Raw genomic sequence first — 18,767 nt, 5'->3', positions numbered from 1 at the left:
GAAGCTCACAGCCTGGTGTGTTAATGAGTTGCTGCGTACTTAAGACTCCATACTCAGGTCAGAGGAACTCAAATTCCATGGAACTTGTCTCATGCCTTTTTATCTCAGCGGGTAAGACATTGTTTATTAGTAGGTTACAACTGTGCCTTATTCATCCCTGGATCCTCAGCAACCAGCACACTGTCTGACACAAAATAGACACTAAGTAATTGTTCTCATGGGCTCACAGCCAAGGGCAGGAAGATAGTCAGTAACAACAACAACAACAAATCACAAATTGAACCCCACCCTCCACCCCTCCCCCCCGTGTCTAATAGGGTCTCTCAGACACATAGTAGGTGCTCAAGATTATAAATTCCAGAAGGACAACAGATCTTTCTCATAACCATATACAAGCTACTATAATGTTTGGTGCATAGTGGGTACTTACAACACAAAGAATGAATGGCAGAGATAGCTTCCTAGAGCTTTCTTATAGTTTCACGACAGGTAGAGATTGACTTGACTGACTGGTGCCCTCTGGTGGCAAAGAAAACAGGACCTTCACCCCCTCCCCCAATCTCTATGGCATCACCTAGTATTCTCCAACCAGGGCTCCTATAAAGAATCTATTACCTTTCTTCCAAAAAGATAAGATGTGGAAATCTTGGTGAAATAACTGAGAGGGAGGGTTATTTGATTTATAAAGGTTAATTCTGACCTTATAGAATGACTTTTTTTTTTTTTTTTTTGGCCATGCTGCTCGGCTTGCGGGATCTCAGTTCCCCAACCAGGGATTGAACCCTGGCCATGCAGTAAAAGCCCAGAATCCTAACCACTAGGGCACCAGGGAACTCCCTAGAATGACTTTTTTTAAAGAGTCCACCGTTTTTGTTTTTGTTTTTGTTTTTCATTCTGCATATGTTAATACATGTAAGTCTTGAATAGTGCTCTTAAGGAGCCACAGTCTTCCTTTGATAACAACAGCTAACATTTGCTATGCATCAGTATGTGACAGGCTCTTCACATGCGGTAAATCTCATTTAATTCTCACAAAAATCCTCGACATGGTCATTACTAGAATATCTAAATCTTAGGAAGGTTAAGAAAGTTACTCAAGGTCACCCAGTGAGTGAATGGCAGAACCTGAAGTTGAACCTTGGCCATCCCACTTTAGTGTGACTGCTTTTAACCACCATGCTGTAATGTTCCTAGTCTAATGTGCCCACAGCAGTCTGTACATATCATAACACCCCCGTGCTCTACTGCAACTATTTGTTTACATTTTTCTCCCAGCCTCTGAGTTGCTCTTAAGAAAGAGCCATTCATTCATTCAACAAATATTTATTGAGGGCCTGCTATGCGACAGGCCCTGTGCTAAATGCCAAGGATACAGAAGTGAATGAGACACAAATGACTGGGTCCTGCCCTCATGGAGCTGACATTCTAGTGGTTGACACAGAAACAGACAAAAACAAGTAATTAGTAGACAAATAACATTGCAAGTTTTGGTGAGTACTAATGAAGGTGATTGGGGGGGTGGCTAAGATGGAAACTGTTGGGGTGGATGCAATTTTATATGGAGGCTGGGTCAGAAGAAGCCTCGCTGAGGTTACTTTTAAATGAATAGAGGGACTAGCCTGTGAAATGTGAAGGCAAGAGCATTATTCCAGATTTCTGGCTTGTGATCATCATGTCTTATTTATCTTTATCCTTGACACAGCACAGGGCTTGACATTTCTTAAGTATCATCCAGTGTGGAATGAATGGTTGACCAATCTCTGGCCCCTTTGGTCTTCCTCCGACTTCCACAGTGGTGCTTTCTCCTCTCAGTCAATTCAAACTCAGATCGTGCTTCAAGACTTAGCACCAGCCCCATCTCCTCCAGGAAACCTTCCTTAACAATCAAAATACTCTTCAGGTATAAAGAAGGAAATCCTGCCACTTGTGACAACATGGATGAACACTGAGGGCATTATGCTAAGTGAAATAAGTCAGAGAAAGACAAATACAAATACTGTAGTATCTTGGAGATCCCTGGTGGCCTAGTGGTGAGGATTCTGAGCTTTCACTGCCATGGGCCAGGTTCAATCGCTGGTCGGAGAACAGAGATCCCACAAACTGCTTGGCGTGGCCAAAAACGAACAAACAAACAAACAAACAAACACTGTAGTATCTCACTTACATGTGGAATCCAGAAAAGCCAAACCCATAGAAACAGAAAGTAGATTGGTGGTTGCCAGGGCCTGGGAGGTGGGGGAAATGAAGAGATGTTGGTTAAAGGGTACCAACTTCCAGTCTTATAACTTATAAGAATAAGTTCTAGGGATCTAATGTACAGCATGGTGACAATATTTTAAAATATTGTATTATAGACTTGAAAATTGCTACAAGAGTGGATCTTAAATGTTCTCACCATAACAACAACAACAAATGGTAATTACTTGAGGTGAAGGATATGTTAAATATGTTAACTAACCTTACTGAGGTAATCATTTTGCAATATATGTGTAACAAATCATCACATTGTACAACTAAAACTTAAACAATGTTATATGTCAATTGTATCTCAATAAAGCTGTGGAAAAAAATCAGAACATTCTTAGCAAAGAGGGTAATAAGTTCAAAGGCCCAGGACAAGGAAGCAAGATAGAGTAGGGAAACTCCTCCAAGTAGTTCAGTATGGCTGGGGCTTAAAATTTGATGGAGATGATGAGAGACAAGGTTGGAAGGTTGACAGTGGTCACATTCATTCATTCAGTAAACATTTATTGAGTATGTATAGTGTGCTAGGCATTGGACATGTAGACCTGGTCCTTGTTTTCATGGACTCACACTCAAGGACAAAGAGACAGACAATTGACAACCAACCAAAAATCATTTTTAAAAGTGCTAAAAAGGAAATCAATGGGGTGAAGAGATAAGGGAAAACATATTTCAGGTTGGATGATCAGTGAAGGCCTAACTAAAGAGATGATATTTACACTGAAAGCTGAGGGATGAAAAGAAAAAAAAAAAATTCAAGAAGAAGCATTCCAGGCAGAGCAAGACAGCTTGGCTCAAGTCTCTGAGGTGAGAAAGAACTTGATACAACCAAGGAATTGAAAGAAGGTGGATGTTGCTGGAGCTCATCGAGCAAGGGGTGGAGTGTCAAGAAAAAGGATGGGCCAGCAAGTGAGAGAATATATTGATCATGGCCTTGTAGAAGTCTGTATTTCATTCTAAGTGCAATTGGGAGCCACTGATGAGTTTTTAAAAGGAGAGTGGCATGATAGGATTTTAGTTGCAGAATACTCATTCTGGTAACCATGTGGAATGGATTGAAGGACAAGACCACTTTTGTGAAAATTCCTTTAAAAGCCATTGCATAAAATATCCTATGCTGTTAGAAGTTGGGATAGTGGTTACTGTTGGGGGGCAGTGACTAGACGGCAGAATGAAGGGAGATTGGCAAGGTGCAGGAAATGTTCTGCTTTTTTTTTTTCTGGGAGCTGATTACATGTGTATGTTTGGTTTGTGAATATCCAAGTTGTATCCTTGAGATATGTGAATTTTTCTATATGTGTATTGTACTTCAATAAAAAAGATTAAAAGAAAAAGTTATTAAATGAAACTGTCCTATATTCCTCAAAACTGTTGTCAAAAAAAACAACAACAAAAAACCCCCACAAAAAACAAAAAAGGGAGAGCTCAGAAAATGTTCCAGATTAAGAGAGAGAAAAGAAACATAATGACTAAATAGATGCCTGATCTTGCACCGGGAAATAAAATGCTACTATGTAAGGTTATTATTGGGATAATTGCAAAATTTGAATATGGACTTTATATAATGGCATTGAATCAAGGTTAAATTTCCTGAATTTTATAATTGAATTATGACTACATAAGAGATAGTCCTTATTCTTGGTAGACAAAGGCCAAAGTACTTAGGCATTGTTTTTCAGAACCATTTGATTCTCAAATGGTGCCACGCAGCTACTGAGCCCGTGTGCTCTAGAGCCCGCACGCCACAACTAGAGAGCCTGTGCGCCACAAAGAAAGATCCCACATGCCGCAAGGAAGATCCCGCCTGCCACAACTAAGACCCGATGCAGCCAAATAAATAAATAAATATTAAACAAACAAGTAAAACTCAGGCTTCTAAAAAAACCATAAAGACAAAACAAATTTGGCAAAACATCAACACTAAGTTATGATAGGTAGGTGAAGGGTATATGGGCGTTCATCATAATATTATTGCAACGTTTCAGTAGATTTGGAAAATGTAATAAACTGGAAAAAAGCTGTTACATTATTCTAGGCACAAGATGATGTGATGCGCACCAAACTCGGCAGCAAATACAGAGTAGAGTGAATAAACTCAAGATATACTTTGGAAGTAGAACTGACGAGATTTGGTTAATTGATAAGATGAGAAAAGAAAAGGACTCACTGGCGTAAGTAAACAAACCCTCCCCAGAGAGCCCAATCTAGCCCCGCCCTTCCCCTTTCGACCCAAACGGAGGAAGTGAGGAAAAGGAAGCGACCGCCAAGCTAAGGGCAGGCTTCAGGCCTGGCGTCGCAAGGAGGCCGTAAATGGGAGAACCCTATTTGGCCCCTCCCCCATAATGGGCGGTCCTGGAGAGTGACAGAAACCAATGACGAGCGACTCGTCGGGCACTCACCCAATGGCTCTTGAACTGGGTGGAGTTCTGTGCCACGAGGTGAGCTTCCGCTCTCCGCAGCAAGGCTGTCGCTCTGGGCTGCATAACTGCCGCTGTTTGGGCACTTCTGTCAACGTGGGAAGAAGTTGTGCAGAGCAAGTGGACTTTAAACCCGAAGTGCGGGAGCAGTACGGGAGGGATGGGCCCCGCACATGCGGGAGCGCAGCATCGCGGAACTGCTGGGGAGCCGGAGGTGGGTGAGCCATCTGGGAGGAAGGAATGCGCAACGTGTCGGAGATGGCAGAACCTAACAGCGCTCTAGCGAGGGCACGAGAACGGTCCCTTCTGGAAGAGCCCCATTTCCCCTGATGCTTCCAGCCCAGGGTACCGAGACAATCAGAGCTTGCTAAGGGAGATGGAACTTGGCATTATCCGGATGGAAATAGTAAAGCCAACTGAGCTTCTCTTTGTTCGCTAGCTCTACGCCTTGAAACTGAAAAAAACCCCACCCCCTTCTGCGGCTTGGGTCTTTTCCCTGACGAAGTCCTCCTGGAGGTTGGACGGGATTTTCTTCCCTCTTGTGTCTAGTTTTGTGCTCTCCACGTGGTGGCGCTCCTGGAGCGCTACAGTAATGCTCTCCAGGGTGTGGGATCGTGGAGGGGGACGGGGCCCAGGGCTGTAGGGGAGAAGGTTTGGGATCCCGCAGCCCAGGGTTCGAAGCCTGCTCACAGTTTAGGCATACCAACTGGAACCTCTAGCTCACTGGGCTTCATTCGGGTGTCCGTTTTCTGCTAGGATTATTGTGAGGATTGGATGATTCACTGAGTGTGTCCTTCAAAGTCAGTAGGCTCTTCCATCATTGAGCACTTAATGTATACTTATATAGTTTATAGTCAGGGCTTGCTGGGGCAGGGTGTGTGTGTGTGTGTGTTTGTGTGTGTGTATGTGTGTAACCTGGCAGGATTTGGATAGAGCAAGAGTGGAGGTGGCATTTGCAAAGTCCCAGGATTAACCCAGCAGAAGAGGAAGCTCCTGGTACTTACAAGGACCTGAGGCATGGCTTGGGCAATGGCCCAGTCAGCTACTACCCCTAGCAACTTGTGCTGTCAGGTAGATGGGGAACCCTCAACTCAAGGAGTTTTCAGTATAGAGCTCAGTAATGTTCTTTTAAGTAAAAATTACTCTGAGTTTTACACAATCTGACTCCTATTCAAGAGAGACCAGGAGCAGGTAAATCCTTTACCCACATCCTGTCATGGTGGCACATCAGGCAGTGGATGCTAGATATCTGTGATGTCACCCTGGGTTCTCCCTCTCATTGGCCACAGGTGATGCCGTCAGCTCTGGAAGGCACAGGCAAGGAGGGGAAGAAGGAATCCTCAAAGAAGCGTTCGGTGGCTGGTTCTCCAGTGGAGGGCCTCCTGCAGCCCGTGAAACTCAGCCGGGCAGAACTGTACAAGGAGCCTACCAATGAGGAGCTGAATCGCCTTCGGGAGACTGAGAGTCTGTTCCATTCCAGCTTGCTTCGTTTACAGGTACCATTGGGTGGTTGGGGCTTGGGTTAGAGAGGTGGGCCTGAGACCCTGAGGCTGAAGTACTACTCACCCCTGCCACTTCTTACAGGTAGAGGAGCTACTGAAGGAAGTGAGGCTGTCAGAGAAGAAGAAAGAGCGGATTGATGCTTTCCTACGGAAGGTCAACCAGCGGATCATGAGGGTGCCCTCAACCCCTGAGACAGAGGTAAGGCAGGTAGTGGAGGGAACTGGAAAGCCCAGAAGAGGTCCTTAGGGACCTTGCTATTCTCTGAAGGGGATGGGGTGCTAGGGAGCTCATTCTCACTGCCAGGAGTCTCAGCTAGGAGTGCAGTCAATTATGTGTTCATTCATTTAGCAAACACTTCCGTGCCTTGCAGTTGTTGTGTTCTTAGGGTACATCAGTGAACAAAGCAGCCTATGTTCTAGTGTTAGACTTATGGACGATAGATAATGAACACGACAAGTAAACTGTATGGCAGTGTTAGAAGGTGGTAAGTAGTATGGAAAAAGGAAGAAGGGCAAGGTAAGGGGATTATGGGAATATCAGAGGATGAGAGTGGTTGGCAACTTTAAATAGCGTGGCTGAGGTAGGCCTTATTGAAGTGACATTTGTGTGAAGGAAGTGAGTCAGCTATATAGATATCTAAGGGAAGAAGAGCATTCCAGGAAGGGAAAATAGCCAACACAAATGTTCAAAGGCAAGAATAGGTCTGGTATGATGAATTGGGAGATTGGGATTGACATATATACACTAATATGTATAAAATGGATAACTAATAAGAACCTGCTGTATAAAAAAATAAAGTTAAACTAAAAAATTTAAAAAAAAAAAAGAATAGGTCTGGTACATTCCTTGGAATGAATGAGGGGAAGATAGAAGGAGGTAAGTTCAGAAAGGTTATGGAGGAAGGGGGCATATCATGCAGGGCCTTGTGCACCAAAACAAGTACTTTCGCTGTTGCTCTGGATAAGATGGGGAATAACTGCAGGCATTTTGTTTGTGATCTAACTTCAGTATTAAAAAGTTCACCCAGGTTTTTGTGTTAAAAGTAGAATGCAGGGGGACAAAGGTGAAATCAGGGAGACTAGTTAGAAACCTATTGTACAATGATCCACTGAAAAATTGCTCAGACTAGGGTAGAGTAGAGAAGTGGTCAGTGTCTGGATACCTTTTGAAAGTGAAATGGGTGTTCTTAACAGAGATGAGTCAAGGTGATTTAAATGTTTTTAGCTTGAGCAACTAGTATGGAGTTGTTTTAATGGGGAAGACATGTTTATAGGAAGATCAGAAGTTTGGTTTCAAACATTTTGACATGTTGAATTTGAGATGTCTCCTAGACATCAAGGGGACATGTTAGGAAGGCAATCAAGTTAATACGTGTCACTGTCTCTGTCCCCACAGCTGACCAACCAGGCATGGCTCCGGGGTGGGGTTCGAGTCCCCCTCCACCAAGTGCCCTATACTGTGAAGGGCTGTTTCCGCTTCCTTCCCCCAGCCCAGGTCACTGTTGTGGGCAGTTACCTTCTGGGCACCTGCATCCGGCCGGACATCAATGTGGATGTGGCATTGACCATGCCCAGGGTGAGGTTCAGAGTTTGGGGAATGGAGAGGTCTGCCATTTCACCACCTACAAATCCCTTGATCCCTCTCTTTTTCCCACCTCTCGCTTGCCAGAGCATTGAAATCTGAATTCTAAATCCAAAGAACAGACCACTGCAGTTGTTCTGAGGGAGCTTAGATTTGCCATTTGGAACTTTGTCTTCCTCACCTGAGTTGTGGTATTGCTAGCCTTGGCTTAAGCATCCTGGCCAGCAGATGGGGTTGCCAAGCTTTGACCTTGGCTTCGTCTTGGCCCCCAAGTTCTCCAACAACAAGGGCTTAAGTGACTGGCCATCTCTCTCTTCTCCTGACCCCCTCCAGGAGATCCTACAGGACAAGGATGGGCTGAACCAGCGCTACTTCCGCAAGCGTGCCCTCTACCTGGCCCACTTGGCTCACCACCTGTCCCAAGACCCACTCTTTGGCAGTGTTCGCTTTTCCTACACCAATGGCTGCCACCTGAAACCCTCGCTGCTGCTGCGGCCGCACGGTAGGAGGCATATACCAGGTGGAGGGCACCGTATGGGGTGACAAATCCAGTGGGGGAGGAACTGGGGCCTCAAGTCCAAGGTGAGAGGCTTGGGCCTCAAGTTTGAGGGGAAAGGTGTAAGGCCCTCAAATGGGGCGGGGGGGGGGGGCGGTGCGGGTGGTACAGGGACTCCTCCGGCTCCAGGGGGCTGCAGGATCTCCGCATCTCCCATCTCCCCCCAGGGAAGGATGAGCGTCTGGTCACTGTCCGTCTGCATCCATGCCCTCCACCTGACTTCTTCCGCCCGTGCCGCCTGCTGCCGTCCAAGAACAATGTGCGCACTGCCTGGTACCGAGGGCAGAGTCCTTCAGGGGATGGTGAGTATCAAGGTGGAGTTGGAGGGAAGGGTGTTGCAGGGACTTCTCCTCTCATGACTTCCCCTTTCCTCCCACAGGTAGCCCAGAGCCCCCCACCCCCCACTATAACACATGGGTCCTGCAGGACACAGCCCTTGAGTCCCATGCACAGCTGCTATCAACCGTGCTGGGCTCAGCCTCGGGGCTGAAGGATGGTGTGGCACTTCTGAAGGTCTGGCTGCGGCAGCGGGAACTGGACAAGGTGAGTGGGGAGTGGCCCAGCTTCCCTGCCTCACTGAGTGGTGGGTTGGCTCTGAGCTCCGGCCTTTCCCTCCGTCTCTCCCTCAGGGCCTGGGAGGATTCAGTGGGTTCCTTGTCTCCATGCTGGTTGCCTTCCTTGTGTCTACACACAAGATCCATACCACCATGAGCGGCTACCAGGTCCTGAGAAGCACCTTGCAGTTTCTGGGTGAGGCGGCTGGACTTCGAAAGGCCAAGGGCCCCACTCATACCCATCAGGGATCATTCGGTTTCTGGTCCTCAGACAGATGAGCAAACCGAATCCCAGAGGCAGGCAGTTGCAGCCACCTGTCTGGAGAGTGGGTGTCATGAGGGCTGGGTCCCTAGGGAGGGGGATACCTTCTGATATACCCACCTTCTCTGGCTCATTTCAGCCAGTACAGATCTGACGGTCAACGGGATCAGTTTGTGCTTCAGCTCAGATCCTTCCCTGGTGAGTAGGGCAGTGCTGAGTCTGGGCAAGACGTCCTGAAGTTAAGGCCCAGCCCTGACTGGCTTCTCTCTCCCCCTCCCAGCCGGCCCTGGCTGACTTCCACCAGGCCTTCCCTGTTGTTTTCCTGGACTCCTCAGGCCGTCTCAACCTCTGTGCTGATGTCACTGCCTCCACTTGCCACCAGGTACAGGTGTCGCCCACTCCTGGCTTCTCCAGATGTCCCAGCCCAGACCCTGTCCCTTCTGCCAGCACCAGAACCCCAGAAACTCCTCTCCAGAGACCTTCGGTCAGGCGCATCTCTGGGTCTGGGCCCTGTGTTCCGTGAGGGGAGGGGTGTGCAGTGCTGGTGGTCTCACGTGGGAGTTCCCTCCTTACTCTGTGGCCCCAGGTGCAGCACGAGGCACGGCTGTCTATGGTGTTACTGGACAGCAAAGCTGATGATGGGTTCCAGCTGCTGTTGATGACTCCCAAACCCATGATCCGGGCTTTTGACCACATACTGCAGTAAGTTTTGGGGTGCCAGGATATGCCAGTGAGTCCTGTGTCCCTGGAGCTAGTGATGGGGCAAAGGTCCTCAGGCAGGTGCTCAGATAGATCATCCTGGTGGTGGGGGTGGTGATACTTGGGGCCAGCAGTACCTGATTCCCCCTCATTGTCCCTCTCTGCCCCCCCAGTCTCCGTCCACTGAGTCGCCTGCAGGCAGCGTGTCACCGACTAAAGCTGTGGCCAGAGCTGCAGGATCATGGTGGGGACTATGTCTCAGCTGCTTTGGGCCCACTAACCACCCTTCTGGAGCAGGGCCTGGGGTCCCGGCTGCACCTGCTGGCCCACTCTCGGCCCCCAGCCTCAGAGGTGAGATGGTGTTGGTTGGGGAGTTTGTGGGACCGAGGGGGTTGGACCCAGGGTCCCAAGGGATACAAAAGACACACCATCCCTCTCACTAGAAAGTGGGTTTCCAGACCAAGCTGTGGGATGCTTGGATTGAGCTCAGCCTTTCTACATCCTACAGTGGGACATCAGCCAGGATCCACCGAAGCACAGAGACTCCGGGGTCCTGACCCTGGGATTGCTCCTCCGGCCTGAGGGGCTGACCAGTGTTCTCGAGCTGGGTCCAGAGGCTGACCAGCCTGAGGTGAGGAGCCCTGGAGTCTGAGGGGTGATTTGGTCCTGTCTTGCATTGGAAGGAGTGGAGTGGACCGTCCTCATGCCACCTGGATTGAGGCCTGTCAGGAGACTTCTTTCTTTTTTCTCTTTTTTGCAAGATTTATTTATTATCTATTTAGTTTATTTTTGGCTGCATCGGGTCTTAGTTGCGGCATGCGGGATCTTTGTTGAGGCATGCAGGATCTTTCATTGCGGCTCACGGGCTTCTCCCTAGTTGTGGCGTGTGGGTTTTTTCTCCCTAGTTGTGGCGTTCAGGCTCCAGGGCGCGTGGGCTTTGTAGTTTGCGGCACGCAGGCTCTCTCGTTGAGGCACACGAGCTCTGTAGTTGTGGCGCACGGGCTTAGTTGCCCCGCGGCATGTGGCATCTTATTTCCCCGACCAGGGACTGAACCCACGTCCCCTGCCTTGTACAGCAGATTCTTTACCACTGGGCCACCAGGGAAGTCCCCTGTTGGGAGATTTCTGACAGAGCCCTTCTTTGTTGATCTCTACCACTACCCCTTTCCTGTTCCCAGGCTGCTGACTTCCGCCAGTTCTGGGGATCTCGCTCTGAGCTTCGGCGTTTCCAGGATGGAGCCATTCGGGAAGCTGTGGTCTGGGAGGCAGCCTCTATGGCCCAGAAGCGCCTTATTCCCCACCAGGTGGTCAATCATCTCTTAACACTGTGAGTGTTAGCATCTGAATGCCAGGAGGCAGCCATGGGCCAGGGAGCCTTTTAGGAGGGTCTGGCCCAAGCTTTTGGGGTGAGCAGCCCACATCCAGTAGCTCTCGGCATGGCCCCCAGTGCCCACACTGTGCCTGTGCCCCTTTTCTAGCCATGCTGACATCCCAGATACCTGTGTCCACTATACGGGGGGCCTCCTGGATGCACTGATTCAAGGCCTGAAAGAGGTAAGGGCCCTGGTTCAGGGCTTGGGTTAAGGCTAGGGACTGTAGAGTAAGCAGCCTGTGTGGCTGGATTTGCGGGGTGGGGATGGGGGTGGAGAGCCCCACCTTAGGCAGGCTACACTTCCCAGAGCGTCCCCCAGGGGGCGCTCTGGCTCTGCAGCAGCAGCCTGAGCCATGGCTGTATCCCAGGTGGTCGGGCTCTTCTGAAAGGTCGTGCCCTCCTGTCTTTCTTTTCCCTCTCAGACCTCCAGCACAGGTGAGGAGGCCCTGGCAGCTGCGGTGCGTTGCTACGATGACCTCAGCCGCTTGCTGTGGGGACTGGAAGGTCTGCCACTGACTGTGTCTGCCGTGCAGGGAGCTCACCCAGTGCTGCGCTACACTGAGGTGAGGCGCAAGGGGCAGGGAGCTCTTTCTGCTTGGTGACACCCACCTCTGCTCCACTCACGCAGTCGTCTCCCTTCCAGCTTCTTGACTCTGGGCACTCCCTCCCAGTCCCAGGCCTCTTCCTCAGCCCTGCTTCTTCCATAGGTGTTCCCACCAACCACAGTCCGGCCAGCCTACTCCTTCTATGAACAGCTGCGAGAGCGGGCCTCGCTGTTGCCCCGGCCTGACAAGCCCTGTCCGGCCTACGTGGAGCCCATGACTGGTGAGGGAGCTCTTGCGAGGGGGTGAGAGGGACTGTTCTCACCCCAGGCCGCAGGCTGAGGCCTCTCACTCTTCTCCACAGTGGTATGTCACCTGGAGGGCAGTGGGCAGTGGCCACAGGATGCTGAGGCCATACGGAGGGTCCGGGCTGCCTTCCAGCTGCGCCTGGCAGAGCTGCTGACACAGCAGCATGGGCTGCAGTGCCGCGCCTCGGCCACGCACACCGATGTCCTCAAGGTTCGGCTGGTGTAGGGCAGGGATACCCAGGGAGGGAGGGAACAGGGGTGTCAGGGTGCCCCGCCTCCCATGCCATCCCCTCTTCCAACAGGATGGGTTTGTATTCCGGATTCGTGTGGCCTATCAGCGGGAGCCCCAGATCCTGAGGGAGATGCGGAGCCCCGAGGGGATCATCTCCTTGAGGGACACTCCCGCCTCCCTCTGCCTTGAGAGGGACACTAGGCAGTTGCCCCTGCTCACCAGCACCTTGCATGGGTATGGCCACCCCCACAGGCTCTTATGTCTGTAGACCCTTTCCTGGCCCCATTGTGCTCTCCTGGCCATCTGTCTCTCTGGAAGGCCAGTTAGAGATACGAGTTCTGGAGTCAGGCAAGTGCTAGAATCCTGGCCCTGCCAATTCACTGGCTGTGTCCCTTGCACAGGATTCCCCCTCCCCTCAACCTTATTTTTCTCACCTGTAAAATGGGAATCATGCTAGGACCAACCTCTTGGGGTATTAATTAGGAAGATGTGAGATGGTACGTGTAATGCATTAGCACAGAGGCCAGTATTGGGTAAAGTTGAGTAAATAGCAGCAGCGGGGCCGAAGCACCGTTCTTGGGCCCTGAGGACCTCACTGTCATGGCCACTACCCTCCTCTCCCCGCAGACTCCAGCAGCAGCACTCAGCCTTCTCGGGTGTGGCTCGGCTGGCCAAGCGGTGGGTGCGCGCCCAGCTCCTAGGTGAGGAGCTCACCGATGAGTGCCTGGACCTGGTGGCTGCTGCCCTTTTCCTGCACCCTGAGCCCTTCACCCCTCCCAGGTGATTCCCTCCACCTTTCCCCTAGCCAGGAAGTTCCACTGGGGCCAGCTTTCATCCCCCATGCTTCAGTCCACATGGGAGAGGTGGCTGAACCAAGGGACAGAAGGGGTTCTAACCCCCGCAGTCCACACCAAGGGGTCTAGGCTCTCCGGACTGTGGGGAGCCTGGGCATGTGTGACTGGGCCCCAGATGCTTTGCTTACTTCTTCCTCTCAGCTCCCCCCAGGTGGGCTTCCTTCGGTTCCTTTTCCTGATATCAACCTTTGATTGGAAGAACAACCCCCTAATTGTCAACCTCAACAATGAGCTCACTGGTAAGTGGTAGGATCAGGGTCAGACTAGTGCAAGAACTACCCTCTGTGGATTGTAGAATAGGGCAGGCAAGGGTTTTCCCTGTCAGTCGGTTGGGTTTTCTCTCTGCCTCCCCTATCCCGGATATCCACTCCTGACCCTGACTGCCTGTGGGTAGGGAATTGTTAAGGAGGAAGAGGACCAAATCAAGCTTTTAGGGAGCTCCGAGACTGTAGAGATATGGTTTGCCCACGTGATGATCAGAAACACAGCGGACTGGGGGTGGTAAGCAGGCTACCTGGGGGACTGAAGGGAAGAGGAGAGAGGAAGAGGGACTCTGAACACCAGGTGAGAAATCTTACGGTGGGGAGCCGGGAACGGTTCAGGCTAGAATACAGGCCCAGACCTCTTGGGCGTGGGGGGTGAGTGATGATTTCTGGTTGTAATATGAGGAGGTTCTGGTCCCAGCAGAGAGGAAGGTATCAGCTTTCTAATTCCCCAGGTGTTTGGGAACCCAGGGTAGGAAGGGGCCAGGGGCAGGCCTCAGCTTGTGCAGGCCTGGAAACCAGACTAGGGTGCCAGGCAGTGGAAAATTCTGCTTCTGGTCCCAGGCTGGGAGTTTAACACCCTGCCCAGTTGAGGCAGATGCGGTGTCCCTTTCATCGCTTCTGCCATTTGGGGGATGTTGGAAAATCCCTGTGATGGGCAGCTGCTAAGTGTACAGTAGGAGGACCCAGGGCAGTAGAGGGTGTCTGGGGGGAGGAGTAGGCTGACCCAAGACCCCCTCTCATCTGACCCCCTCTCATCCGCAGCGGAGGAGCAGGTGGAGATCCGCAGTGTCTTCCTGGCAACCCGGACAAAACTCCCCGTCATGGTCATCATTACCCCCCAGAATCGCAAAAGCTCTGTATGGACACAGGATGGACCCTCGCCCCAGGTTTAATTTCGTTCCTGCTCCCAAGTGTGTGGTTTTCTCCCCCAAGGAAAAAGCAGGCCCAGCCTGAGCTATGAGAGACCTGTGGTCAGGTCTGACCTATCTGATGTATGTGTGCCCCCCAGATCCTACACCAGCTCATGGTCCTGGCAGCCGAGGCCTTGCCCGTCCTAGAGAAGCAGCTAATGGATCCCCAGGGTCCTGGGGACATCAGGGTAAGCCCCAGGCCCAGACTGACTCCAGGGGCTCTGGGGGCTCTGCCTTTGAACCATGGAAGTCTGGAGCTCTAGGGGCCCTTGTTTGGTGAGACTGAATCCAGAGAAGGCGTTGCAGCTGCCCACGACGCCTGGCAGTGGGGGAGCCTGCAGGAGAATCGGGGCCCTGGCTTCGCACTTCTACCCCGCGCTCCTCCTGCTGGACCCAAGCTGCCACCGGCTGGGTCTTGTTCCTGCCTTCAAATGAGCATTTGGGCCCATAATGGGCGGGTCAGACAAAAGGGAAGGAGGGAACCAGAGTGGGCATGTGGAGGGGTTTGTGGTCCAGTTCCCAGCTCCCAAGTGGGCACTGCTGAGCACCCCCTACCCCTCCTCAGACAGTGTTCCGGCCACCGTTGGACATGTACGACGTGCTGATCCACCTGTCTCCCCGCCACATCCCCCGGCACCGCCAGGCTGTGGACTCGCCCGCTGCCTCCTTCTGCCGGGGCCTGCTTAGTGAGCCGGGGCCCTCCTCCCTGATGCCCGTGCTGGGCTACGATCCTCCTCAGCTCTACCTGGCACAGCTCAGGGTAGGTCCTCGAGGGCTGACTGACCCTGGGGAGGGGACATCCAGGTGGAGCTGGGGCCGTGGAGGTGGCTCTCAGGTGTCCACCTGTAATCTTGTCTCTGTCCTGCTCTTTTCTAGGAGGCCTTTGGGGACCTGGCCCTTTTCTTCTATGACCAGCATGGCGGAAAGGTGATCGGCGTCCTCTGGAAGCCCACCAGCTTCCAGCCCCAGCCCTTAAAGGTGAGCTGGCTGGTGACAGTTGTCTGTTCCTGAGTGTGTACATGCGTTCCACATGGGCATGCGTGTCTCTGTGTGGTTCCACGAGTGACCCGGTGGCAGGTGTGAAACATGTGTTTTGGTGTCTCTCCGTGTGCCTCTCGTGACACCTCAATCTACATTTCTCTGATTCTCCCAGGCCTCCAACACAAAGGGGCGCATGGTGGTGTCTCAAGGTGGGGAGCTGGTGATGGTGCCCAATGTAGAAGCCATCCTGGAGGACTTTGCCATCCTGGGCGAAGGCCTGGTCCAGGCTGTGGAGGCCCGAAGTGAGAGGTGGACCGTGTGACCTCCAGCCCAGGAGGAAGCTGTAGGTGGACAACAGGACTGCAGACCTCTGGAGCAAGATGTCAATGCCACGACCACCCTTGCTGCATACGGACCTTCCAAGGAGGGCTTGCTGGCCTGCGCATGCTGAATCATCCCCAACAAAGCCCTGTCCCAATTTTCTGTCTGATGCCCCAGCATTGAGGCAGGGGCCATGGTGCCCTGTGGAGTCCCCTGGGCCTGACCAGAAGAGGACTGGGAGCCAGCTCAGAGGGGACACTGAATGAACCCAGGAGATCCATCTACTTGTCAGCCTGGCCTGGACCTTTTTTATTTTTTTCCTTCCCAGGCTGCTCGCAGAAGCCCAGAGAAGAGGCTGTGTGCCCGGGGCTGAGGCTCTGTCCCAACCCCTCTGCCAGGATGTGTGCCTCGATCTCACTATGCCCTTCGGTGCATCGTCAGGCCTTTTAAATGGGGCTCAGAGAAGGTGTGGCACTGCCTGAGAGTCACAGAGCACCAGCACTGAGCAGTGGAGAGGGGGCTATGTGTGCTGAATACACCGCATTGAAGGGGCACAATGTCCTCCTGTGTTGGTTCTGCTGCATCCCGGGGTGGGGACATGGAAAAGCACAGAGGACAGGAAGGGGCCGGGTGGGTGAAGGGGCGAGGGGGACTGGTGGTCCCCCATCCAGGAGAGATGCAGAAAGCACTGATTGCTGCCCTGGCCTCTGGTGTCTGAGCCCCTCAGGCTCTGTGCTCCTGCAGTGGTGGCGCAGAGGTGAGTGGAACCCAAGACCTGCTCTCCAGGAGCTCCCAGTGCCCTGGGGGAGGGGGTGCTGCTTCCTTTCAGCCTGGTCCACAACCCCCTTCCAGCAGCCTCTCCCTAATCCTGGCTGTTTTTCCAGACTCAGCTCAAACAGTGACTCCTTAAACCCTTCCTCGCCCTCAGCCTAAGGCGCGCTTTCTCTCCTCTGAAACATTAGAGCAATTACTGCCTGTTCATTTCTCTTTGCAGTCACGTAAGTGGCATGAACTCCTCTCTTGTCTTAAAACGTGATTTAAAATTAAATCATTTAATTTCCCTATGTTATTGGCTTGTCTGCCTTTTCCGCATGGTTTTGACCTTCTCTCCTAAATGTAAGCTCTTTGAGGGCAGGAAACATATTTGAACAGATTTCATGGCACCTAGTACAGTGCTCTGCCCAAGTAGGATACAGGTGTGTGCAGAAGGGGCACCTGGCCCAGGCAGATGGAGGACAGGGCAGGCCACCAGAAGACTTCAAGGAAAAGAGAATCATGATTTGTGATCTCTGCCTAGAATGGGTAGGGTTTTGATGGTGAAAGGCCTGAGAATTAAAAAGTTGATGTTGGGAATTCCTTGGCAGTCCAATGGTTAGGATTCCACGCTCTCACAGCTGAGGGCCCGGGTTCAGTCCCTGGTCGAGGAACTAAAATCACTCAAGCTATGCAGTGCAGCCAAAAAAAAAAAAAAAAATAGGTTTATTGAGTGCCTGCCTAATAAGGTACCCTTGGTTATTTTCCATATCTTACATAAGGAAATTGATCATATAATCATACCAGCCCTATGAAGTACCTGCTTTTCCTCGTTATCCTCATTTTCTGAATGAGGTCAAGTTCAGCAGCAGGTGGGGGCGTGTTTGTAGAGGGACTTGGATGCCTGGCTATCTGGTTTCATCCTCAAGATGCTTAGCCACGCATGGGAACTCTGGTTTCCAATTTTGTCCCAATTCTGTTAGTCTTTGTGAACCTATGCCAGCCCCTGTCTGTCACTGTCATGGGACAGCTTGGCCTGGGGTTGAAATTAGTATAGGGAATACACTGATTGGCTGTGTGAACTGAGGTCTGTGTCCATCTCTCTCCCTGTGCCATTCATTCATGTACTCCAGACCTCAGTGTGCCAGGCTGTATTTTCAGTGAGATACAAGAGATGCAGTCCCAGCCCTGTGGTCGTCCCTGGCTTCTCAGCTTTCCTTTTTCTTAGTCCCTCACATGTGGCAGTCCCTCCGTGGACTCTGGGGAGGGGCAGGGGGTACAGGCTGGTTTCAAACCATCCCGTTTCATCCCAGGGTCAGCTTCAGGCTCGTAGCTTCCTTCACAACCCCAGTGCAGGGAGTGTGTGGAATCTGCCCCCAGGTAAGCTCGTGGCTCCAAGAAGTGCAGATACCAGTCCCAATCAGGGGAAATGAGCCTTGGCCCTGCTACCTCCCCATGTGGTCCTGGGCAAGTCACTTCCCCTTGCTGGGCTCAACCTCCCCATCTTTAAAATGGGCATGAAAAAAAAAAGGGGCATGATAGGGACTTCCCTGGCGGCCCAGTGCTTAGGACTCTGCTTCCACTGCAAGGAGCATGGGTTTGATCCCTGGTCAGGGAGCTAAGATCCCTCAAGCCGTGCGGTGCAGCCAAAAAAAAAAAAAGAAATAAAAAAAAGCCATGATAATGGCTTTGTCAGGTGCCCAGTGTGGCAAGAGAAGAGGGCAGATGACTCAGAAGCCCAAGGAGGTACATCCACCATGCTTTCTGCACTCCCTGCTCCAGCTTGGGGTGGGGGGCGAGGGGAGCAGGAAGTCCAGGCTCCAATTTCAATGCTTGCTCCAACCTGTTTTCCTTGGATTTTCTCTGCGAAGTAGGTGAGGAGGCTGGTGTGGTCTAACATGACCTTGGGGGAGAGGGGACATGAGGAGCTGGAGCCTCAGGGGAAGAGAAGGAGAGGAGCCTAGGAGGAACTCCTGCTGGAGCGAGGGTGTGCAGGGGGATGTGTGTTATGGCGCCGCCCATGCGTGCGTCTGCCCCTGTGGACCTCTGCGTTTGCAGGTAGGCATGGATGGGGCGGGAAGCTGTGTGTGATGTATGGTGTGATCTGTCTGCTCTGTGTGTGTTGGAGTGGGGTGTGTGCACATCTGTATATACTAGTCTGCTTGTGCAGGTTTTTGCCTCCAGCTCTGGGTTGCTGTAAAAGGCAAAATCTGCTCTTTTTTGTTTTTTTTTAATTTTTATTTATTTATATTTATCTTTGGCTGTGTTGGGTCTTCGTTTCTGTGCGAGGGCTTTCTCTAGTTGCGGCAAGCGGGGGCCACTCTTCATCGCCGTGCGCGGGCCTCTCACTGTCGCGGCCTCTCTTGTTGCGGAGCACAAGCTCCAGACGCGCAGGCTCAGTAGTTGTGGCT

The 18,767-nt window shown here is 51.6% G+C and overlaps 1 protein-coding gene across 1 annotated transcript; it reads left to right on the top strand.

The window, feature by feature from the left end:
• Positions 1 to 4,685: 4,685 nt before the first annotated feature.
• NOL6 (nucleolar protein 6) lies at positions 4,686 to 16,667 on the top strand. Its single transcript, XM_068553051.1, has 26 exons — positions 4,686 to 4,875; positions 5,951 to 6,157; positions 6,246 to 6,362; positions 7,560 to 7,739; positions 8,079 to 8,247; positions 8,469 to 8,603; positions 8,681 to 8,844; positions 8,931 to 9,051; positions 9,257 to 9,315; positions 9,398 to 9,499; positions 9,704 to 9,819; positions 9,990 to 10,167; positions 10,325 to 10,447; positions 10,995 to 11,143; positions 11,295 to 11,370; positions 11,611 to 11,751; positions 11,896 to 12,013; positions 12,095 to 12,249; positions 12,341 to 12,504; positions 12,898 to 13,050; positions 13,266 to 13,363; positions 14,153 to 14,277; positions 14,400 to 14,489; positions 14,867 to 15,061; positions 15,178 to 15,279; positions 15,455 to 16,667. Exons 1-26 carry the CDS (start codon positions 4,822 to 4,824, stop codon positions 15,602 to 15,604), a joined length of 3,441 nt encoding a protein of 1,146 aa, XP_068409152.1. The 5' UTR covers positions 4,686 to 4,821; the 3' UTR covers positions 15,605 to 16,667.
• Positions 16,668 to 18,767: the final 2,100 nt, after the last annotated feature.

The sequence above is a fragment of the Eschrichtius robustus genome, chromosome 10 (assembly GCF_028021215.1).
Source record: "Eschrichtius robustus isolate mEscRob2 chromosome 10, mEscRob2.pri, whole genome shotgun sequence".
In the NCBI taxonomy this organism is placed as follows: domain Eukaryota; kingdom Metazoa; phylum Chordata; class Mammalia; order Artiodactyla; family Eschrichtiidae; genus Eschrichtius; species Eschrichtius robustus.
Note: the sequence above shows the minus strand (reverse complement) of the source record. Positions and strands in the feature narration are given on the sequence as shown.